The 24,027-nt window shown below is 56.2% G+C and overlaps 1 protein-coding gene across 1 annotated transcript in view; it reads left to right on the top strand.

The window, feature by feature from the left end:
- Window positions 1–24,027, top strand: part of SMARCC1 (SWI/SNF related, matrix associated, actin dependent regulator of chromatin subfamily c member 1) — an 81,725-nt gene that overhangs the window by 36,215 nt on the left and 21,483 nt on the right. Inside the window, exons 14-22 of the mRNA XM_029078080.2 lie at window positions 73–110; window positions 1,624–1,745; window positions 5,270–5,341; window positions 7,585–7,698; window positions 8,874–9,027; window positions 10,115–10,228; window positions 12,915–12,974; window positions 15,812–16,070; window positions 16,794–16,955. Of these exons, the coding sequence (XP_028933913.1) occupies window positions 73–110; window positions 1,624–1,745; window positions 5,270–5,341; window positions 7,585–7,698; window positions 8,874–9,027; window positions 10,115–10,228; window positions 12,915–12,974; window positions 15,812–16,070; window positions 16,794–16,955 (1,095 nt within the window). The remainder of the gene's footprint in view (window positions 1–72; window positions 111–1,623; window positions 1,746–5,269; window positions 5,342–7,584; window positions 7,699–8,873; window positions 9,028–10,114; window positions 10,229–12,914; window positions 12,975–15,811; window positions 16,071–16,793; window positions 16,956–24,027) is intronic.

Below are 24,027 nucleotides of genomic sequence, written 5' to 3'. Positions count from 1 at the left end.
TGGTGCCCTTTGGTTGGGATTTTTTTTAATGTATAAAGACCTAACTCACACCGTGTTGTGATGTTCTTGCAGATGAACAGGATGAAGAAACTTTGACCACCGGCGGGAAGGTAAGAGCCGTTTATTCGGCTTTCTGGCTGGGGAATCGCTTTCAGGCGCCCTCAGGTAGCCGGGCGCCCTCAACGGAGAACTGACTCCGACTCCTCCTCGTCACCCTAGCCGGCGGCAGAGTTGGGGGCTGAAGGCTGTTGGTTGCGCTGTCACGTGGAAATGTATGTGCACGATAGTGCCGAGATGGAACGGGGGTGGGGCAGAAAAACGTAATAATGATAATAACGGCACCTGTAAAGCGCTTGCTATGTGCCAAGCGCTGTGGTTATGAGACGATCAGGAAGGATTTGCAGATCCTCTCGCAATCTAAGTAGTCCGTCGGGGCTTTGCGTCGTGGATCTTCTTCCAGATATTCTTCCCGTTTGCAAAAGGGGCCCAATCATATAAGAGAGGGTTTAACTGTAGAGGCGCTGTAAAAAATAGTTTAATTATGTGGCTTGAGACCCCTGGGAGAAACATCGCCTTTTGGAAAAATGGGCCTCTCTTTCCTAGTCTGGAAGGGAACTACCCAGCGGGCGCCATGTCGGTTTTCCCAAAAGCCGAGTTCTTCCAAGGATCTTCTCGGGTTTGTATTTCAGCTGGTTATGGGAGAGTTCTGCAAGCTCAGTGCAAACATCTGAGACCTTTTTCCCCCCCGTTTGGTTTCTTTAAAGTAAATTTGTTCAAAACAGCCTGGCTTTGAGCGCTAACCCGCTGCTGGCCAGAGAATCCAAGAAGGTCTTGCCATTTGGAGTAGGTTAAGAGCTGAATCTCCGGTGGCAAAGAGTTCGTCGCTACTTGAAAAATAGGGATCGGTCCTGAGCTCTCCGGCTCCATGCTGCTGCCAAGTTCGCAGCTTCAGAAGGGAAACGCAGAGTTGCTCGGTCGGTCGATCGGTGGTATTTATTGAGCGCTTACTGTGTGCGGAGCACTGTACTAAGCACTTGGGAGAATCCAGTAGAGCAGAGTTGGCAGACGCATCCCCTGCCCACGACGAACTCACGCTCTAGAGGGAGCGACGGGCATCGAGATAGATCAAGTATCGGATGTGGGCGTGATCGGTCGTATGGCTTGAGCGCTTACTGTGTGCAGAGCACTGTTCCGAGCGCTTGGGAGAGTCCAGAACAGAGTTGGAAGCCACGTTCTGTGCCCACGACGAGCTTACGGTCTAGGAGGGGACATGACTAGAAATGAATAAATTACGGGTGTGGCCGTAAGCGCTGTTGGGCCGAGGGAGGGGGCGAATAAAGGGAGCAAATCCGAGTCCGAGGGTGACGCAGAAGAAAGTGGGAGAAGGATTGTAACCCACAAGTGGCTCGCGGTCCAGCGAGGCGGAAGGTGCTGGCGGCGGAGAGGCTCGGAGCCGTGACCCGACTTACGCCGTGGGGCCGCGTTGGCGGCCACTGGCGTTTAGGTCCCGCTGGGGCCCTCAGAAGGGGCGACCAGCGGGCGCCCCGAGAAAGCGGGAGGCCGCCCGCGCTCCGTTTCCCCGGTCGGCCCGGCCTCCACCTGTGCTTTTTTTCCCTTGCCCAGGAAGACGAGGACCCCGGCAAAGGGGATCAGAGCCGATCCATCGACCCGGGCGAAGATAACGTGACGGAGCAGACGAACCACATCATCATCCCCAGCTACGCCTCGTGGTTTGACTACAACTGGTGAGCGCGGGACCCAGTTCTCTGTCGGGGGCCCGGGGGTCCGGTTCTGATGATGTTGGTATTTGTTAAGCGCTTACTATGTGCAGAGCACCGTTCTAAGCGCTGGGGTAGACCCAGGTTGTCCCACGTGGGGCTCACAGTCTTCATCCCCATTCTCCAGATGAGGTAACTGAGGCACAGAGAAGTGAAGTGACTCGCCCACAGTCACCCAGCTGACAAGTGGCCGAGCCGGGATTCGAACCCATGACCTCTGCCCCCAAAGCCCGTGCTCTTTCCACCGAACCACGCTGCTTCTCTGTCCCGGGGGCGGAAGCAGGGCGGCCCAGCGGAAAGAGACGGGTGACCTGGGCTTCAGTCCCCTCCCCTGCAAAATGGGGAACTCAATACCTGCTTGGTGAGTCCCACGTGGGACAGGGTGGGTCCGTTCTGATGAACTAGTATCTACCCCAGTGCATAGTACGGTGCTTGGCACAGGGTACGGTGCTTAACAAGTAGCCCAGATACTGTCCACGTCTCTGGACCGTCGACCTCATGCTCCCCAACGGTTGAAAGATGGAAAAGAGGAGACCAGATTAAACAAAACACCTTCCTGCTGGAAAAAAACGAGCTAACCCACCTCAGCCTCTGGTGAGAATTTTTTGGGGGCGGCCGTTAACCTGCCCAGTTAGTTCCCTCTTCAAACCTTTTGGTGTGTATTGGAGATTTCAACTCCGAACAGAAGATTCATTCTTGATGCCCAAATCACCACCGATCGGGAGTGACAGGAGTAGGCTGCCGCAGGGAAATGGAGCAGAATGCTTTGTCGTTCAGGGTTGACCTCGAAAAACTTGGAATTGGCCCTTAAGCTTGTCAGGCTCCCCCTCCTGCCGCTTTCAGAGAGGGAGATCGAAAATTTCCAATAACAGATTTCCGAGTCGATCTGCGGGCGGTATTTTTTTTTTTGGACGCCCCGGTTTGTGTCAGTTATCCTCTTAAGACTAATCACGGGTCCCCCGTTTTTCCTTCCGCCTTCCCAGCCGTTGGCAAGCCGCCCCTGCTCGTCTATCGCTTCATAATTCAGTTTATTTGGGACGTAGCCGTTCCGCGTGTAGTATGTTCTGCGGCTCCTGCGCTGCTGTCAGCCAGGTTCCGAATCCTGGGGATGAAAGGAGTCAAGCTGGAAAGCCCTGCCTGGGCCCCCTTGCAATAATAATAATAATAATGGCATTTGTTAAGCGCTTACTATACGCAAAGCACTGTTCTAAGCGCTGGGGAGAATACGGGGTGATCAGGTTGTCCCACGAGAGGCTCCCGGTCTTAATGCCCATCTACAGATGAGGGAACTGAGGCACAGAGAAGTCAAGCGACTCGCCCAAAGTCGGCACAGCTGACAAGCGGCGGAGCCGGGGTTTGAACCCATGACCTCCGACTCCCCAGCCCGGGCTCTTTCCATTGAGCCACGCTGCCTCTCGGGACTTGTCAAGCGCTTACTGTGTGCCAGGCACTGTTCTGAGCGCTGGGTAGATGAATCAAGTTGGACCCAGTCCCTGTCCCACATGGGGCTCACACTCTTAATCCCCATTTTACAGAGGAAGTACCTGGGGGACAGAGTAGCGAAATCATAATAATAATGAGGGTATCTGTTAAGCGCTTACTAGGTACCAAGCACTGTCCTGAGCGCTGGGCTAGATACAAGGCCATCAGGTTGTCCCACGTGGGGCTCCCAGTCTTCATCGCCATTTGCCAGATGAGGTCACTGAGGCCCAGAGAAGTGAAGTGACTGGCCCAAAGTCACCCAGCTGACAAGTGGCGGAGGCGGGATTAGAACCCGGGTCCTTCGGCCTAGGACATGGTGCTCCTCGACACACCTGGAGGGACGTCGGCCCGAAAAAGTCATCCGTAGCTGAAATGGACAGAAATCTCTATATTGGCGGTAAAGCAGCGAGGCTCAGCGGCAAGAGCCCGGGCTTGGGAGTCAGAGGTCGTGGATTCTAATCCCGGCTCCGCCACTTGTCTGCTGGGTGACCTTGGGCCAGTCACTTCACTTCTCTGGGCCTCATTTCCCTCATCTGGAAAAATGGGGATTCAAAAAAAAAAACGGGAGCCCCACGGGGGACAGTCTGACCCGTATCTCCCCCAGCGCTTAGAACAGTGCTCTGCACATAGTAAGCGCTCACCAAATATCATAATCATTATGGCAACATCAGTTCTGGTGCAGGTAGTTAAAATACCTCCTTCTCGAAGAATGACTGCAGTGGGTGGCGTCGGACTAGATCCGGGATCGGGTCGCTGTCGGGGCCAGCTGTCCTTTGGAGAAAGCACCCGGAGGCTTCCTGCCTTTCCGACTCTTAGCATCTGTTCTGCAGCTGTTTTTGTTCTTGAGCGTTTCAACATCAGTTGCCCGAGGACGCAGCTTAAAAGAAGGCGATGGAACGCGTAAAGGCTTAAAAGGAGCTTCGGACATTCCTCGGCCCCCGCTAAAGCCTTTTTTTAAAAAAACATTCAACTAAAACGGACCGTGTCTAACCTACGTGGCTTGTGTCTACCTCAGTGCCTCCGTTAACTCATCTGTAAAATGGGAATTAAGCCTGTGAGCCCCGTGTGGGACATGGACCGTATCTGACCGGCTTGGCTTGTATCTACCCTGCCGCATAGTAGACTGCGAGTGGAAAGACCCCGGGCTTGGGAGTCAGGGGTCATGGGTTTGAATCCCGGCTCTGCGGCTTGTCAGCTGTGTGTCTGTGGGCAAGTCGCTTCGCTTCTCTGTGCCTCAGTTCCCTCATCTGTAAAACGGGGATGAAGACTGTGAGCCTCATGTGGGACAACCTGATGACCTTGCGTCTACCCCGGCGCTGAGAACAGTGCTGTGCGTATAGTAAACGCTCAACAAATACCAACATTATTATTATAGTAAGTCCTCAACAAATACCGTGAAAAAGATTTTGAATACTTAAAGCTGGATATTTAGCTCTCCACAGGTGTCCTTTTCAGCAGAGTCTCCTCTGCCCACCTGTCAGGAAACCATGTAAGACCAAAGGCAAGAATCGTGGTTTAAAAATGGGGATGGAGAGTCATCGCCAAAATACGTGGAGCCTGAAAAATTCCCAGTTTAAACAGAGGACGATAGGACCTCCGTTATGTGAGAAGGTGGAGAGCCCGTGGGGAAATCATTCACCCTGAGGGGATCGGCCGAGAAGCGGCCTGGCCCGGATAGAGCGCGGGCCTGGGAGTCAGCAGGTGATGGGTTCTAATCCCGGGTCCGCCACCTCTCTGCTGTGTGGACTTGGGCAAGTTGCTTCACTTCTCTGGGCCTCAGTTACCTCATCCGTCAAACGGGGATTGAGACCGGGAGCCCCACGTGGGACAGAAACCGTGCCCAACCCCATCTGCCGGTATCCACCCCAGTGCTTAGAACGCCGCCCAGCACATAGTAAACACTTAACAAATGCCGTAATTATTATTGTTATCCTTTTTATTATTAATAAGCAGTGGTTTTGCATGCTTTTTCTCAGAACCAGACTAACCCCACACTTCGTTTCTTTCAGTATCCATGTCATAGAGCGCCGGGCTCTTCCAGAATTCTTCAATGGGAAAAACAAGTCCAAGACTCCAGAAATGTATGTCACAGATTCATATATACGTAAATACGGTACAATTGGGTTCCCCCCGTGCGGTTTTCAGAAAAAAACAGCCGGGGATCTTTCCTTTTGAATCCGCACATCTTGGTTTTAACCGGAAAGTCTTTGATCGTCTCCCGGTCCGGTCCGAGCGTCTTTCCAGATTGAGTAGTTCGTGGAGGTTTCTCTTTCCCATCATATGGTTATTAAGTCTCTCAAGTACGGATAATCGTCTTCCTTCCGGTGTCCTTTCTCCACTGATTTAAAAAAAAAAAAAAAAAAAAAAAGCCCATGCCCTGCCTCTGAACCTTGTCTTGAGTTTTAAGCACACAGGAAATTGCCCTGATGAAAATGTATTACGCTCTTCAGGGGAAGAGAAAAGGGCCCAAATACAGGAAAATAGGAAGAAGAGACATCGTGACCACAGGCAATGAAGACAGGCTAACGATCTGTAAAACTGCCCCGTCCTGTTTACCTCGGAGACTGGAGAGGGTTGGCATTTATTGGAGAGGGGCCGAGCGGCCGCCATTTTATGTGCCTGACAAAATGGATGACGCACCCGGGAGGGGACCCTCCCTCCTGGGAAACGTCCCTATCGGGGATCCGAGAGCGCTGTCGTCCTAGTGGATGCTTCATTATCCCCAGGCCATCCCCTGCCAACTTGAGGTCTTCCATTCTGACTCGGATCCAGTGCCCCTCCGGCACCCTCCCTCTCCCCCGTAAGTCGGCATCGTCACCGTCGTCGACGGTTCGTATCGAGCGCTTACTACGTTCAGAGCAGCGGACTAAGCACGTGGGAGAGGAGAACACAACAGTTAGCAGTAAACCCCCAACGAGCTTGCATTTTGGGGCTGGGGGACAGATATAACTGTGGTTCGGCCAGACAGAGGTAACTGGAGAGAGATGAGTGACCCCCGGGGCAAATCCCTTCAGCGCTTAGGACAGTGCTTCACACGTAGTGAGCGCTTAACAAAGGCCATTATTATCATTGCTATTATTATTCACCACTTTTCTCTCTGGCGCTGGGTTCCCTCCTTAAAATGGGGATTTAAATTCAGCTGGATTTACTGAGCGCTTACTGTGTGCAAAGCACCGTACTAAGCGCTTGGGAGAGTAGAATATAACAGTAAACAGACGCACTCCCTGCCCACAGTGAATTTACAGTCTAGAGACGAGCTCCTACTCCCTTCTCCTTCGACTGTGAGCCCCATGTGGGACAGGGAAGTGTCCAACCTGATTAGCTTGTATCTATCCCGGCGGTCAGTACGGTGCCCGATTATTAGTAAATGCTTAACAGGTACCATTTAAAAGAAAAAAAAAGTGTAAAGATCAGTCGATGGTTAAGGTGCGTGTCGTGTGACGGGGTAAACTGGCGGTTTGGTTTTTGAAAATCTCTCCCCACCCCCCAAAAAAGTTCCGTTTTCCGTTGGGTGTTCCAAACCGTAGAGGGTTACGTTTCTGAAGCGTGTCTGCCGCCCATCCCGAGATCTGATTTAGAATAGCGCCTGCTTTCGTTTGTGTTGCCGAGGTCTTCGTCATCGGGCATCTGCTCGACAGTCAGCCGTTTCAGAAATAATCACCATCCGCGATTTTACAAAAATGAGGCTTTTGTTAAGGAAGAACAAAAAAGCAGCCCCCTCACCAGCGGAGCCCGGACCACGTTTTAGAACTCGGCCGCGGCGGTCCCTCCTCCTGGCCCCCGACTCCGTCTCGTTGCCTTTTCGCTAAGCGAAGTATGATCACTTACAAGGCCTTTGGGCCACCTTCAGCCGAAAATGAAAACGCGTTCCATTTATCCGGCCGCCAGCTCCCGCGCTTATCCGAGACATGCCCCGGGCTTAGAAGGTGGCGGTGATCTCAGCCTGACCTCACCATTGGCATCCATCAGATTAGGGGTGGGGAAAGTTAGAGGGTGAAAGCTGGGTTTCCTTCCATTCATTCATTCAGTCGTATTTATTGAGCGCTTACCCTGTGCGGAGCACTGGACTAAGCGCTTGGAATGGACAGTTCGGCAACAGATAGAGACAGTCCCTGCCCGTTGACGGGCTCACAGTCTAATGGACCACCGCTTGTGTCGGAAGGGCTGGATATTCGGAACCGTAAAAGTCCTCGGCGGAAGATCACCCAAGGGTGACCCGCGGACTGTTTTGCTTCGGAACCGTCGGAGGCGGGAGACCGGCCCCGCGCCGGAGCGTGCGTTCCGAAGGGTCACCGAGGACGGTTTTCGCCGCCTCTCGTTGCAGATACCTGGCCTATCGCAACTTCATGATCGACACGTACCGCTTAAACCCTCAAGAGTACCTGACCAGTACCGCTTGCAGAAGGAACCTGACCGGGGACGTCTGCGCCGTGATGAGGTAAAACCTCCGCACCCCGAAGAGACGCGCGTCCGCCGTAGCCCCGCCCTGCTTCTTTGCGGTTCCTCCTCGAAACCTCGCCAGCCGACGGTCAGGCCCCCCTCGTTCGTTCGGTTGTATTTACTGAGCGCTCGTCTGGGGATCGAGACTGTGAGCCCCGCGTGGGACGGGGACTGCGGCCAACCCGACTTGCTCGTACCTACCGCAGCGCTTCGTAGGGTGTCTGGCACATAGTGAGCGCTCAACAGATGCCGTAAATATTATCACTGTGTGCAGAGCACCGTACCCAGCGCTTGGGAGAGTCCAACAGACACGTTTCCTGCCCGCTCTCCGGAGTCGGGCGCCTAAGCCTGAGGCATCTACCGGCTCCTGTCAGGGGTACTGATTGAGCGCTGACTGTGCGCAGCACGCTGCACCCAGCGCTTGGGAGAGGGCAACGGTATAGACTCATACCCTGCCCACAACGAGCTGAGAGGGGGAGACAGACGTGAATATAAATCAGGAAATGACGGATCGGGACGGGAATGCCGTAGGGCCGAGGGAAGAAGGGGGTAAGTCCGAGTGGGAGAGCGACGCCGAAGGGAGTGGGCGAGGAGAGACTCTGCCTTTTCTCCCCCCCCCCCGTCCACCACCTCGCCTGACTTCCCACCCGCCCGTGGGGACGGTCTCCTCTCGGAACGAACTAGACTCGTAGGCTGCGTCGTCCATCGGCGTCCGGCGAAGGGCACAACCTGCTCCCGGTTCGGTCAGTCGTACTGATCGAACGCTTACCGTGTGCGGAGCACCGTACTGAGCGCTTGGGAAAGGACCACAGGACACTAAACGGACACGTTATTCCCTGCCCACGACGAGCTTCCGGTCTCGAGGGGGAGTCGGTCATTCCTCTTCCCGCTTTTCTACGCCGGAGGCCTCGGCCACCCACGTTGGTGGGCTTTCCCACGCCGGGCACCGGACTTAAATCGGTTGGGTTGGAAACATCTCGGGTCGCTCCCCTGAGACCGGAAGCTCTTTGCGGGCGGGGAACGCGTCTGCGTTGCCGTTCTGTGCTACTCTAGTCGGAGGTGACGGTCCGCAAGCCTCCGGGACGGGGCCCGCTCGTTGTCCCGTGGGGAAGGCCAAACTCCGCGGCGGGGGGAGTCGAGGCGGGTTCTGACTCGGGGCCCGCTGTCCCTCAGGGTTCACGCCTTCCTGGAGCAGTGGGGGCTGGTGAATTACCAAGTGGACCCGGAAAGCCGGCCCATGGCCATGGGCCCCCCGCCCACACCGCACTTCAACGTGTTGGCTGATACGCCCTCGGGGCTTGTGCCTCTCCACCTCAGAACTCCTCAGGTAAACGTTTTCGACGGGCCTCGTGCGCGCGGGCCCCGGCGGGGGCGGCTCTCCTCCACCGGGGTCCCGTAATGCCTCGGTAGACGGCAGCGGCCGGCGTCGTGTCTCGGGCGGGGGTCGATCCCGCGATCGAACGTAAAGGGGTGGGGAGAGAAAACCCTCCTGTTTCCCCCCCGCACCCCTACACCGGGAAGAGGATGGATTTGACAGTGTCCTGCCCTTCAAGGGGTACACTGCCTCACTTTCCATCCCCCACACTTTCCACTGATGGGCCTGGTTTTCGTCCGGGCAAGATGCAGAGCCCTGAATTGCTCACGGCCCCTTTGAAATGACCAGATCCGTGGCCACGCAGGGAAGCAATGCGTCAGTCGGTATTTAGCGAACGCCTACGGGGAGCCCTGGGGAACGAACAGTTGGCGGTCCCCACGCGCTAGGGCCTGACGGGGAGGCAACTAGGGGGATGTCACCCTCATCTCAGAGTCCTAATATCTGGCAGTAACTTAAATAATCAATTCATTCCATCCGGTCATCCGGTCATCTTTCCTGAGCGCTTACTGTGTCTAAAGCACTGTACTGCGCGCTTGAGAGCCCGACGTAACAACAGACCCATTCCTGCTCCCAACGAGCTCGCAGTCTCTAGTGTTTATCGAGCAGGGCAGACTGAGGGACGAAGCCGGGTGCAATTGGCTGGGTTGACCTGAACCTACTGAGCTAAAAAATTGTCCTTTTTAAACGATACCGATTCCTCGATCTTCAGGGACTCCTGCCTGCTGAGCGTTAGTTTTTCGGGCAACTGACTGTTTAGCGATTCTGCCGCCGGGACAACAGGGCATCTCCTCTCATTTCACCAGTAGCTGCTCTGGTAGCTTATTTCGTAGTAATTCAGCCGCTGAGAGGATCTCACTTTGCCAGCCAACTCCGTTAGTCGCTTGGTTTCTTCAGTAATTCGCTCCTGGAACGGAGGAGCCTGTCCTCTCCCTTTACCGGTGGCCTCTTGGGTGACTTCGTTTTTAGTAATTCCCCGATCGGGACGATACGAGCACCTCCTGGTCCCTCTCCGGTCACCCCCTAACGCTCTTGCTTTCAGGTCCCTGCTGCTCAGCAGATGTTGAACTTTCCCGAGAAGAACAAAGAGAAGCCCACCGATCTGCAGAACTTTGGCCTCCGCACGGATATTTACTCCAAGAAAACCTTAGCCAAGGTAAGCGGGGTCATCTCAGACCGGTAAATCTCTCCTTTGCCCCCTTCCTGCACTCGCTCCTCCCGTTGCCGGGCGAGATGGACTTCGGCCTCAGCTGCTCACGCTCGGGCACGGCAACGGCCCCGGTAGACAGACGGTTTGCCACTCCAGCCCGACGAATGGGGAGGCCGCGGACCTGGGAGTCGGAGAACCTGGGTTCTGATCCCGGCCCCGCCGCTTGTCTGCCGGGTGCCCTCGGGCGCGTCACCCGGCGTGGCCTGGTGCGGGAAGATCCGAAAGGAGACGTTGCCGTGGGCAGGCGTGCTTTTCTGTGTGTTGAAAAAGACGCTCCACGCTCCCTTGAGACCGGGAAGCAGCGTGGCTCAGCGGAAGGAGGCCGGGCTTGGGGGTCGGACATCATGGGTTCCAATCCCGGCTCTGCCGCTTGGCAGCTGTGTGACTGTGGGCAAGTCACTTCACTTCTCTGGGCCTCAGTGACCTCATCTGGAAAACGGTGATGAAGATTGTGAGCCCCATGTGGGACAACCCGATGACCCTGTATCTCCCCCAGCGCTTAGAACAGCGCTCGGCACCTAGTGAGCGCTTAAATACCAACGTTATTATTATTTATGTGTGGGCATTGTAATCCCTACCTATACAATAGGCGAAGGGGAGGGGCCTGGCCCGAGAAGGGAAACTTAACAGTAGCTGCTGCTTCTCGAGAAAATGTCCCGCGTGGATTCACGGCACCCCGCCGGCCCTGCTCCGAGTTAGAGTGATGGATGGTCATTTGGCTTGGTGGCTAGAAGGCAGTGCGATGGGTGGGTCCGGACTGGCAGTAAGGGGGACTGGCTAGTGATGTTTTGTTTCCAGGATCCGCGAGTAATGAGCCGTTCCGGGGGCCCTTCTGGAATAGGGAAGATCAGGACGATGGCGGGAGTGAAGCGGGAGGCGCGTAAAGGAACCGATTTAGAGGAACCCCGAGCCGGAGAGGCAAGGAAAGGTGGCTTTTCAGGGTTTGGAAGCTGGGGTTAGGGGGCAGTGCGTAAGAAGCCCTCGATCAGCGGCGTCGATCGGGCGCTTACAATATGCAGAGCACTGTTCTAAGCGTTTGGGCGAGTCCAGTCCAACGGAGTTAGCGGGCACGTTCCCTGCCCGTAACAAGCGTACAGTCCAGAGGGGGAGGCAGGCGTCGATACGAAGCAGACGTCGATGTGAATCGCGGAGTAATTTATAATGTGCAGTTTTGAGGTGTAGCACGGATATAGATCATCCCTTGACTGTGAAATGTTCTTCGATAAGGAAAAAACCCACCCGATTCTTCACCTCAGAATACTTTGTGCTTACAGCTGACGTGGGGCGCGGGCGGGTGGTCGAGACGGATCGGTCTGTATGTAAAATAGAGGGAAACAAAGCGCCCCGAAGTGCCTCACAGATTCCCTCCTTCACACAAGGTGATGTAAGTAGAGTTTGCAGAGAGCAAGTCCGTAAAGTAACGCCAGGCTGGAGAAGTGTTTGTTTTGGAAGCAGTCACTCTGAGGTAGTTCAGGTCATATTTACTTAACTTTTGAGGAAAAGCCAAACCCCCAAACGACTGATTTTTCTTAAATACCGATCCAGGATGATCAGGGACTGGTGGATGTCAGTCACGAGGTCCGTGGTTTCTAACGTTCTTCCCACGTCTTTGACCCTCCCGACCTATTGGCCTGTCGCATATTTTTCCGGACTGTCCCCGGCCCTCTTTTTCCACCCAGATCCTTAAGATCAGTTCTCAGACCGAGTTTCCTAATTCGGCTCGGGAGCCTGGCAGAGGTTTAAATTGTCCTCCGAATCGATAGTATCGAATACGATGGTACGATATTAGACTGTAAGCCCGTCAGTGGGCCGGGATGGTCTCTGTCTGTTGTCGAATTGTCCGTTCCAAGTGCTCGGTACGGTGGTCTGCACGTAGTAAGCGCTCGATAAATACTATTGAATGAGGATGACGTTCAGTAGGATATTTGTCAAGAGAGTGGCCCATCACATGGGGTTTTATTTGTTTTTTTCATGGTATTTAGCGATTACTATTTGCCAGGCACCGTCCTCAGCGTCGGGTAGATAAAATTCATTCATTCAATAGTATTTATCGAGCGCTTACTATGTGCAGAGCACTGGACTAAGCCCTTGGAATGGACAGTTCGGCAACAGATAGAGGCCGTCCCTGCCCAGTGACGGGCTCACGGTCTAATGATGATAATATTGGTATTTAAGCGCTCACTGTGTGCTGTGTTCATCTAATCGGGGGAGACAGACGGCAGAGCGAAACAGAACGAAACAAAAACAAGACAACGTTATCACGATAAATAGAATCAAGGTTGGACATAGTCCTTGTCCCACACAGGGCTCCCAGCCTTAATCTTCATTTTGCAGACGGGGTAACTGAGGCCCAGAGAAGTGAAGTGACCTGCCCAAAGGTCACCCGCAGCAGGAAAACGGCAGACCCAGGTCTCCGGTCCTGCCGACTTGCCAAATCTACGCTCTACCCACTAGGCCACGCTGCTTTTCTCGAAGCTGCCTCTCGAGGTCGTGGAGGAAAATGAATAATCATCATAGTCAAAGTAATAAGGATGGGATTTGTTAAGTGCTTCCGATGTGCCACTGAGCAGCGGGGAGGATCCGAGCAGTTTGTTCCGGCTCTGATTTTTCTTTTCCCTCCCTCTTGGCGTAGAGTAAAGGAGCCAGCGCCGGACGAGAGTGGACTGAACAGGAGACCCTGCTGCTATTAGAGGTAAGTCGTCGTGGGTTTTCGCAGAGACGGGAGGACAAGCTCCGATAATCCCGTGGCCCGCAGAAGGAGATTCCGCCCGGTGCTTTGACATTGCGGTGGAATGGCGGGATTCTTCAGCTGGCTCCCATTTACGGTGCCACGAGGTGCTCGTACGTATCGAGCGCTTACCGTGTGCAGAACACTGTACTAAGCTATTGGGAGAGTAGAATAGAGCAATAAGCAGACACATGTCCTGCCCACAGTGAGCTCACAGATATTAATATAGATGCATAAATAAATCCACTCCTTATTTACCCGTGTCCTTTTTCCAGTAAGCTTCAGCACAGATTCCCTTTAGCCTGTAGGGGTTTTGAGGAGTTTTTTTGTCTGTCTCTTACGGCATCCGTTAAGCCCCTACTATATGCCAGGCCCTGTGCTAAGCACTGGGGTAGGTAGAAGCTGATCAGGTTGGGCAGAATCCCTGTCCCACGTGGGGCTCCCCGTCTTAATCCCCGTTTCCCAGGTGAGGGTAGATGGGGTCGATACAAGCCAGTCAGGTTGGACGCAGGAGAGTGAAGCGACTGGCCCGGCAGACGAGCGGCGGAGCCGGGATCGGAACCCGGGTTCTCCGACTCCCGGAAACGAGAGAGAGGGAGAAATAGAAAAGAAGAGAGGCACAGAATGGGTATTTCTTCCGGTATTTTCTGAAGATACAGCATGCCAAAAAGGCTGGCCTGGACCTCCAAAACTGGGTCGCATCTTGGTCCCAAATGGCCGTCCGGCCCCAACAGATTTCCTCGATTTTTCCAGCTCTCTTGTAGCACAGGGGAGGCTCGTTACCGCCAGACAACGGCTCGTTACCGCTCGGAAGGTTACGCTGAACGTGAGTCGCTGTGGCGTCGGCTGCCAACCTGACCGATCGATCTTAATCGTAATCCCCGCTTTACAGGTGAAGCGTCTGCGGGCCGGAGAAGCAAAGTGACCCGCCCGAGTGGCGGAGCCGGGATCCGGACCCGAGGCCCGGTGGTGATCATAAGCGCAGTACTCGTTAGGTGCCGGGGTAGATACGAGACAGTCGGCTTGGACACGGTCCCTGTCCCACGTGGGACTCACACTCTCAGTCCTCAGTTTACAGATGAGGTAACCGAGGCCCAGAGAAATGAAGGGAGACGCCCAAAGCCGCGCAGCAGACGCGTTCCCCGCCCACGACGACTTTACGGTCTAGACCGGCCGCGGTGCAGATAAATAAAGGAGAGATAGGGACATAAGCGGCGTGGGGCTGGAACGGGGGAAGAATGAAGGGAGCGAGTCAGGGCGACGCAGAAGGGAGCGGGAGAAGAGGAAGGCGGGGGGGACTTAGTCGGGGAAGGCCTCTTGGAGGTGACGGGCCTTCGGCGAGGCTTTGAAGGGAGGGAGAGTCGTTGAAGGACATCGTAGGCCGGCGGCAGAATCGGGGCGAGGGGTCGGCGACGAGACGGGCGAGCTGGAGGCAGGGCGAGAAGATTACCGTTAGAGGACCGGGTCCGCGAGTCTCCAGAGGGCAGCTTCCCTCTTCCAGCGTTAGAAGAGGTCCCTTCGGGGGAGGTATTGACTTTCCTAGTCCGTGATTCGGCCCCAATCGCTTTTGCTCCCCTTCCGTCTTGGAAGAAATCCCAGCTGTGAACATGGTGCCATCTGGTTCTCCCCCCGCCGCGTTGATATGCCGTCCAGGTCCTCCGGAGTAGATCGGAATCCAACCTGAGTGTCCCCCTGTCTCTCCCCCCCCCCCCCCCCCCGTGGCTCCTCCTTCAGTTTTGGTGGCCTGTGTTTTTTGGATTTTTTTTTTTTTGACTACTGTGGGGCAGGCACTGTTCAGAGCACTGGGGTGAGTGCTTAGCACGGTGCCCTGCACGCGGTAAGTACGACCGAATGAATGCCTACTAACCACGGAGAAGCAGCGTGGCTCAGTGGAAAGAGCACGGGCTTTGGAGTCAGAGGTCATGGGCTCGAATCCCGGCTCGGCCACTCGTCCGCCGTGTGACTTTGGGCGAGTCACTTAACTTCTCGGTGCCTCAGTGACCTCATCTGTAAAATGGGGATTAAGACTGTGAGGCCCACGTGGGACAACCTGATTCTCCTGTGTCTCCCCCAGCGCTTAGAACGGTGCTCGACCCATAGTAAGCGCTTGACAAATACCAACGTTATTATTATTATTATTATTATTATTAACCAGTCAGGTTGGGCAGAGTCCCTGTCCCCTTTGGGGCTCCCGGTCTCAATCCCCCTTTGACGGAGGAGGGAACCGAGGCCCGGAGAAGTGACTCGGGGAGGGCGGGGAATGTGTCGGTTAAGGATCGTAGAATGTCTCCCAAGCGCAGAGTTGGTATTTGTTAGGCGCTTACTATGTGCAGAGCACTGTTCTAAGCGCTGGAGCAGATACAGGCTCATCGGGTTGTCCCGCGTGAGGCTCACAGTTAATTCCCATTTTCCAGATGAGGGGACTGAGGCACAGAGTAGTGAAGTGACTTGCCCACAGTCACACAGCTGACGGGTGGCAGAGCCGGGATTCAAACCCGTAGTCTAGGGATCCGCACACAGTGAGCGCTCCATAACTGCGATTGAACAAGCCCCCTGTTGGGCAGGGATCGTCTCTGGTTGTCGCCGAATCGTCCTTCCCGAGCCTTTAGTACGGTGCCCTGCACACAGTAAGCGCTCAAATACGAACGAAGGAATGACTTGGCCAAGGTCACCCAGCCAGACGAGCGGCGGAGCCGGGAGGACGACCCGGATCCGCCGCCTCCCGGGCCCCGGACTCTGGCCGCTCGGCCTCGCCCCTTCTCACGAGCCCCTTCTCGTGTCCTCCCCTCCCCCGGGCCCAGGCGCTGGAGATGTACAAGGACGACTGGAACAAGGTGTCGGAGCACGTGGGGAGCCGCACCCAGGACGAGTGCATCCTGCACTTCCTGCGCCTGCCCATCGAGGACCCCTACCTGGAGAACTCGGACGCCTCCCTGGGCCCCCTGGCCTACCAGCCCGTGCCCTTCAGCCAGTCCGGGAACCCGGTCATGAGCACCGTGGCCTTCCTGGCCTCCGTCGTCGACCCCCGCGTGGCCTCCGCCGCCGCCAAGGCGGCTCTAGGTAGGGGCTCGGGGCGGCCTCCCCGCGCCGCCGGACCTCGGCACCGTCTCTGGGGGGCGGTTTCTGTCTACTTGTTTGGTTCGGTCCCCCCCCCCCCCCGCCCCGCTTGTAGACGGCGAGCCCGTCGTTGGGTGGGGATCGTCCCTCTCTGTTGCCGAATTGCGCCTTCCAAGCGCTCCGCCCGGGGTGAGCGCTCGATAAACACCATCGAGTGAACGAAGGGACGAAAGGAACTCGGAAGATCAAGCCATCGGTGGTTTCGGTGGAGGGCCGGAGCGCCGTCCTCTAGACCGTGAGCAGCTCGTCGTGACCGGGGACGTGTCTGTTTCTATATCGTACTCTCCCAGGCGCTTAATACAGTGCTTCGCACACAGTGAGCGCTCAGGAAATACGATCGAATGAATGCCCTCGGCCGGCGGGGGCATCGACGGCCGCAGAGACGGTCGACGCGTTCCCCGTCCGCACCGAGCTCACGGTCCGGAGAAACCTGGCCCCGGCCTGGTCCCCCCGGCTGGTGGAATGCTCTCGGTAGCCGAACCAGGGAAAAATCGATCCGTGCTATCTGTTGAGCGCTTCCTCCGGGCAGAGCCCCGGGCTGGGCGCTCGGGAGATCGTCACGGCGGAGTAAGCGCTCCATCAGCACGACCGACTCCCTGACCGCCTTCACGGAGGACGATCGGTGGGCGGAGGCGACCGGAGACCCTTTTCTTATTTTCTCCGCAGAGGAGTTCTCTCGGGTCCGCGAGGAGGTGCCCCTGGAACTGGTCGAGGCCCACGTCCGGAAAGTGCAGGAGGCGGCCAGGGCGTCCGGGAAGGTGGACCCGACCTACGGCCTGGAGAGCAGCTGTATCGCGGGCACCGGGCCCGACGAGCCCGAGAAGCTCGGTGAGTCCTCGGCCCGTGGGAGGACACCGAAGGGCGCGTGGGTTCAGAGCCGAAGGCGTAGGTCCGCCCCGGAAGGGGCAGGCCGTAATAACGGTAACTGCGGCATTCGTTGAGCGCTCACAGGGTGCCGCGCGCTGTACCGAGCGCCGGGGTGGATAGGAGCAGATCAGGTCGGGCGCGGTCCCCGTCCCCCGTGGGGCTCCCTTTTACGGAGGAGGGAACCGAGGCCCAGAGAAGACTGAAGAACCCCGTGCGGGACAGGGACCGTGTCCGACCCGATGAGCTCGGCACTTAGAACAGCGCCTGACACGTAGTAAGCGCTTAACGGATGCAGATAGTATCATCATCGTTAATAAAAGAAGAGACTCGCCACAAAAGACACGTGGCGGGGCCCGCTAGAGAACCCCGGTCCTTCTGACTCCCGGGCCCACGCTTTAATAATAATAATGATCTTGGTATTTGTTAAGCGCTTACTGTGTGCTGAGCACCGTTCTAAGCGCCGGGGGAGATACGGGGTCATCGGGTTGTCCCCAAGTGAAGCTCATTTACAGATGAGGGCACTGAGGCCCCGAGAAGTGAAGTGACTTGCCCGCAGTCCCACAGCTGCCAAGTGGCAGAGCCGGGATTCGAACCTGTGACCTCTGACTCCCAAGCCCGGGCTCTTTCCACTGAGCCGCCCTGCTTCCGGGCCACCCCGCGTCACTGGCCTCACCGCCGAGGCTGGATTGAATAACAAGAATAATGCTCACTGGTGGCATTTAAGCCCCTACTGTGTGCCGAGCACTGTTCCAAGCGGGAGGGTCGACGGACCGGTAATCAGGTCCGGCGCGGGGCCCGCAGTCCAACTAGGAGGGAGCCCGAGGATTGAAGCCCCGTTTTACGGATGAGGGAACCGAGGCACAGAGACGTGAAGCGACATGCCCGGGGTCACGCAACGGACAAGTGGCAGAACCGGAATTAGAACCCGTGACCTTCTGACTCCCCGGTCCGGCCTCTCTCCACGATGCCATGCTGCTTCATAATAGACGGCGGGTGAGGGGACGGGGGGTGCAATTGGCTCGGTTATTAGCTGACTACAAAGATGTGGGCCTTAATAATAATAGAGAAGCAGCGTGGCTCAGTGGAAAGAGCCTGGGCTTTGGAGTCAGAGGTCATGAGTTCGAATCCCGGCTCTGCCACTTGTCAGCTGTGTGACTGTGGGCGAGTCACTTCACTTCTCTGTGCCTCAGTGACCTCGTCTGGAAAATGGGGATGAAGACTGCGAGCCCCACGTGGGACGACCTGAATCCCCCGTGTCTCCCCCAGCGCTTAGAACGGCGCTCTGCACATAGTAAGCGCTTCACAAATACCAACATTATTATCAATGGCATTTGTGAAGCGCTTACTATGTGCCGAGCACCGTTCTAAACACTGGGGGGTGGGATACAAGGTCATCGGGTGGTCCCACACGGGGCTCGCAGTCTTCATCCCCATTTTCCAGATGAGGGAACCGGGGCACAGAGAAGTGAAGGGACTTGCCCGGAGTCACCCAGCTGGACAAGTGGGGGGGGGCCGGGATTAGAACTCGCGACCTCCGATTCCCAAGCCCGGACCCTTCCCACTGAGCCACGCCGCCTCCCTTAAGAGTGGAGGAAGTAGAGAAGCGGGGTGGCTTAGTGGATAGAACCGGGCCCGGCAGCCAGAAGGATCTGGGTTCTAATCCCCGCTTTGCCAAATGTCTACCGATCGACCCCGGCCAAGTCATTTCACTTGTCTGTGCCTCAGTTGGAAAACGGGGACTGAGACCGTGAGCCCCCGAGGGGTAGGGCCGGTGCCCAACCTGATCAGCCGGTATCTGCCCCAGCACTCAGTACGGTGCCTGGCGCATAGTAAGTGTCTAAAAAATGGCATAAATTTTGAGAGAGGAAAATCAGCAGCTTGGTAGAGGTGGAGGGTCCCGGTGGAGGCTTTCATTCCCTCATTCATTCAATAGTATTTATTGAGCGCTTACTATGCGCAGAGCACTGGACTAAGCGCTTGGGACGGACGAGTCGGCCACAGATAGAGACGGTCCCTGCCGTTTGACGGGCTTACGGTCTTTCCAACTGGCCGTCTCCGCGGGCCGGAGCGTTTTGAGCGTCCCGCCGCGCGCGGCTCTTGAAACGCTGGGGGACGACACGGCCAACGGAGCTCATTAGCTCCGTGAGGCGTCGGCTCCTCGGCTACCTCTTCAGCCAGTGTCCGCCCCCCGCCCCGCCCCCCCCCCCCCCCCAGCAGCCGCTCCGGAATCTGGGTGATGGGTTTTTTTCGTCTGCTCGGGGGTTTGTTTTTGGTTTTTTGGGTTATTGTTGGTTTTCCGCGGGGCGTCCCGGCGTTTTCTGAATGGGATGCGGCTCGGGTTCTTTAATGCCGGCCCGGCGTGGGCGACGCGGCTTCTATCGGGCGGCGAGGAAACGAGGTCGGCGGCAGATGGAGCTCCCCGGGGGGAGATAGGCTCGGCAGGCGGGAACTGGGTCGCTCGACAGTCTGCGGGGCCCGGCGTTCTGCAACAGATGAGCCCCGGGGCGTGCAGAGGAACCACCTGCCCCATTTAGACCGTGAAGGGACCTGGCCCGGTCTCCCGGCAGCATCTCTCCTCAACGCCCTTCGAGGCGGTCGGGAACCCGTGGGTAAACCCAGACCTCCGCGGGGAAGAGATGGATTGGAAACTGGCCTTCAGAGCCACGACTCTCAGCAACCTCGCGGGTGCCCGAGTCTCTGAACGGAGACCGCCCTCCCTGCGCACGCAGCCGTCGGTGGAAAGGGAGAACCGCCGAGGATAAACGGAGCCGGGGCGGGGAGGAGCTCGGGTTCCTAAAAGGCCGCCGCGCGACGATTCCGGGAATTAGCTGAAGTAATAGTTGGGGCGGGGCGATCCCCGGCCGGAATGGTCTCGAGCCGGGCGTCCTGCACGGAGAATTCAGCGGACGGGGCCGGTTGCGGCCCGAGGGGCACGGCCGGGGGCCCGTCTGTCCGTCGGTCGTATTTAGCGCGAGCGCTTACCGCGCGCAGAACGCTGGTCGGACCGCATGGGAGAGGGCGACGTAATAACGGACGCGTTCCCTGCCCACAGCGAGCTTACAGTCCAGAGGGGGAGCCGGACGTCAAGCTCAATAAATAAATGACAGAGGCGGACGCGAGTGCTGTGGGGCTGGGAGCGGGGGGCCGAATAAAGGGAGCGAGTCGGGGCGACGCGGGAGGGAGCGGGAGAAGAGGAAAGGAGGGCTTGGTCGGGGAAGGCCTCTTGGAGGAGGTGGGCCTTCAGCGACGCTCGCTCGTCTGCGGCTATGAGGGGGGAGGGCGGGCCGGGCCGGACCCGGGACGCGGGGGAGAGGTTGGTGGTGAGATCTGTCCTTTCGGGCGATGTTAACGCTTGGGTTATTTGAGGGGCCGAGAGGAGCTAGAGATCATGGGATTTTAAACGTACTCCGTTAGAAACGTCTTTAGAGGTCGGTCCCGGACTTTTTAGCGGAGGACCTATTTTCCCAGAGAGTCCACGGATAATTGCTCCGGGCCCGGAAATTCCGCTCAGTTCCCCGTCGTGTGCTCCCGGCGTTCTTTGAGCTCCCTCTGCTCGGTAAATTCCTTGGGGACGGGGATCGTATCTGCTTACTCTGTCGTTTTGTCCACTCCCGAGCGCTTAGGACGCAGCGCCCTTCCACATAGCAAGCGCTCAGTAAATAGCATTGATTGAACCCCTCAGTCAGCCCCCGCTCCACCAAGGGGGCCTCCTCCCTGCTCTGGCCACAGTCCTCAAACCCGGGGCTCCCAGTCGAATTCGTAACCCCTGCTCGGTTCTTTTCCCGTCGGTCATAACTTCTCGAGCACTTACTCTGTGCAGAGCACTGGACTAGGCACGGGGGAAAGCGCGATGCAGCAGTCGGGGCCCACAAGGCGCTCAGAGTCAAGAAATCAAGCGCTCGGTACAGTGCTTTGCACACAGTAAGCACTCAGTAGATACGATTGAATGAAGTCAGTGTTATTCGTTGAGCATTTCCTAGGGTTACTTAATTTCTCTTTCACTGATGATGATTATTAATATTATGGTAATAACGAGAAGCAGCGTGGCTCGGTGGAAGAAGCATGGGCTTAGGGGTCATGGGTTCTAATCGCGGCTCCGCCCCCAGTCGGCTGTGTGACTTTGGGCAAGTCACTCAACGTCTCGGCGCCTCAGTGATTACGACTGTGAACCTCACGTGGGACAACCCGATGACCCCGTATCTCCCCCAGCGCTTCGAACGGTGCTCGGCACATAGTAAGCCCTTAACAGACACCACCATCATTATTATTTGTTAAGCGCTTACTATGTGCCAATCGTAATCGTAATGTTGGTATTTGTATGTGCCAGGCCGTGTTCTACATGATACCGAGCCGACGGCCCCTTTTCCTCCAAGGCGCGCTCGGAAAAATACTCACGGCGTTTTGTTCAACACCCACTCGATTTAGATTTCCCGTTTTTTGTTGGTAAACTGGATCTGTTGGAGAACAAAAACGGGTCTGTTCGCCGCCGTGGGCGGAGAAGCTTTTCCCGCCCGTGTCACCTTTCCGGAGCAGAAGGCTCGGAACCGATGGGTTAGATAGACACCCCAGGGTTTACGAGCAATTCAGAGCCTATAAAACTGCTCTTTTTCAGACCGCCCCGGAAAGGCAGAACTTTGGCAGTTGTGCCTGGAAAGAAAGTCAAGCAGATTTCCCTCAAAATTTTGTTGACATGGAATGGAAACTCCAGCTTTCCTGCGTTTGCAATTTGAAGGGCCTCTTTGGGTCCCGAAAGTTGGGAACCGCCAGCGGAGAGAATTCTGCTCTTCCTCGGCTTGGGGTCCGCGGAACGCCGTATGCGGTTTCCGATCGTTCTGCCTCGGGAGACGATGATGATAAAAAGACCACCGGTGGTGTTTTTTAAGCGCTTTCTATGTGCCAGACCCTGAACTAAACGCTGGGGTGGATACGGGCTAGTTCATGGGCACGTTCCCCTAGCCACAAGGAGCTTACGGCGTAGAAGGGGAGTCACGTTAGTAGAAATAATAAATTTCGGCCGCGGACACGCCGGTGAAGAAGTTGATGATGGAGGTATTTCACTGTGGGAGCGGTTTTCCCCCCTTTTTAATCTCCTCCGTTGCCCTTCCGCTTTTATGTGGGTAAAGCCCACGGTAGTCCCGAACCGTAACGGGCTCGGCGGACCAAAGGTGAGTAGCTTCCCGGGGCCACGTGGAAAGATGCCCAGACGAGAGTGAGAGGAGTAAGAGCGGGTGAAGAGGATCAGAACGGTAGGGAACAAATGAGAGAAACAGCGTTCTCCGGACGAGAGATTTAAGTCCGCGCAGAAGCCCAGAGGATGCGGAACACCGTAGTCATAGACGTCCGAGGAACCATTTTGAAGAACTGGATCTAAAAAAACATCCAGCAGAGCACAGTAGGTAGCCGAGAGAGCGGGGACCTGGGAGTCAGGTCGTGGGTTCTAATCCCGGCTCCGCCGCCCGTCCGCCGCGTGGGATGTCACTTCATTTCTCTGTCCCTCGGTTACCGCATCTGCAAAGTGGGGATTGAGACCGAGAGCCCCATGGGGGACGGGGACTGTGCCCGACCTGATGGCCTCGCTTATCCCGGTGCTTAAAACAGTGCTTGGCACATAGTAAGCGCTTGATGAGCACCGTCGTTAGAATTATTAATAGCGGGCCCTGGGAAAAAAAATCCGATTCTTGATTGATTGACAGTAGAGAGCAAGAGAAGGGGTAGAGGGAGGTTGAATCGGATTTTTTCCGTGGAAGATGGTCCACGTTTGTCAAGACGGTGGAAGCTCTGTTCGCGTCGGCATAGATGACAAGACGAGTGATAATAATAATGATGATGGTGGTATCTGTTAAGCGCCTACCGTGCGCAAAGCACCGTTCTAAGCGCCGGGGGGATACAAGGTGATCAGGTTGTCCCGCGTGGGGCTCCCAGTTTTAATCCCCATTTTCCAGACGAGGGAACTGAGGCCCAGAGAAGTGAAGTGACTCGCCCAAAGTCACCCAGCTGGCAAGCGGCGGAGCCGGGATTAGAATCCGCGACCTCTGACTCCCAAGCCCGGGCTCTTGCCACCGAGCCACGCTGCGTCACTGAATTGAGTGAGGCGAACTTGGAAAACAGGGAACAGGTTCGCAGAGTCATTTCACTGAGGAATGTGAATGGAATGAGAGTCGGAGATGAGAAACTCAGTCACCCATCAGTCAAAATCGTTGCGGCGTTTAAGAGCTTGCTATGTGCCAAGCACCGTTCTAAGCGTCGCGGTAGATCCGGGCTCGTCAGGTCACGCGTGCGGCTCACGGTCTGTCTACCCCAGCACTCAGTACAGCGTGTCGCTCACGGTGAGCGCCCAGCGGATACCACGAGGGGGAACCTGCGTCGGGGATGTCGAGGGCGCCTACGCGGTCCAAACGTTTCCCTTCAAAAAGCCGATCGTAACCGATTAAATTTAGAGCGGTCAAGTTAAAGAAATCAGGCATTACCTGAGGTCGGATTCCTTCGGGATTCGAGGCTGCTTTAACGAAGCCCCCTCGTTTCACGGGGGCTGCGGCGATTTTGAGAAAAGGGCGAGGGGGTCACCCGCTGTTGGAATGAGCGGAGTGAGGGGAGAGGCCACAGGGTTGGTGTGATTCTGATCCAAAAAAATAAAGCCGTAAAGGATTTAGGGTTTCGACTGGGCCCGAGGAAAGGCCGAGGAAAGTCTCTTTCGGTCCACGGGAAGGCCCGTCTCCCTTGGAAGAATCAAAAATTGCTTCGTAGAATAAAACCCACTTCACGTAACCTCCAGTAAGCAGCCTCCTACTCCTGGGATGATTAGCAGTTGCATCCCACCCCCCTCTTCCAGACCCGAGTTCCGGCTCCGCGATTTTCCTCTTCCAGAGGTCGTGGCTTGATCCGCGCCGTTGTCATATTAATAGAGATATTTATGTAACCGCTCATCCCGGAATCGTAGTTAATTAGAGGGTTGGCCCCAGATACGGCGTGACTTACGAGTGCCAAGTCTTTGGAAACATGAATATTTAGGGCTTTGTTGATCACGGAAGAAACC

This window comes from Ornithorhynchus anatinus, chromosome 13 (assembly GCF_004115215.2).
Source record: "Ornithorhynchus anatinus isolate Pmale09 chromosome 13, mOrnAna1.pri.v4, whole genome shotgun sequence".
NCBI lineage: Eukaryota > Metazoa > Chordata > Mammalia > Monotremata > Ornithorhynchidae > Ornithorhynchus > Ornithorhynchus anatinus.
The sequence above is the reverse complement of the archived record's forward strand: the minus strand, read 5'-3'. Positions and strand labels throughout refer to the sequence as shown.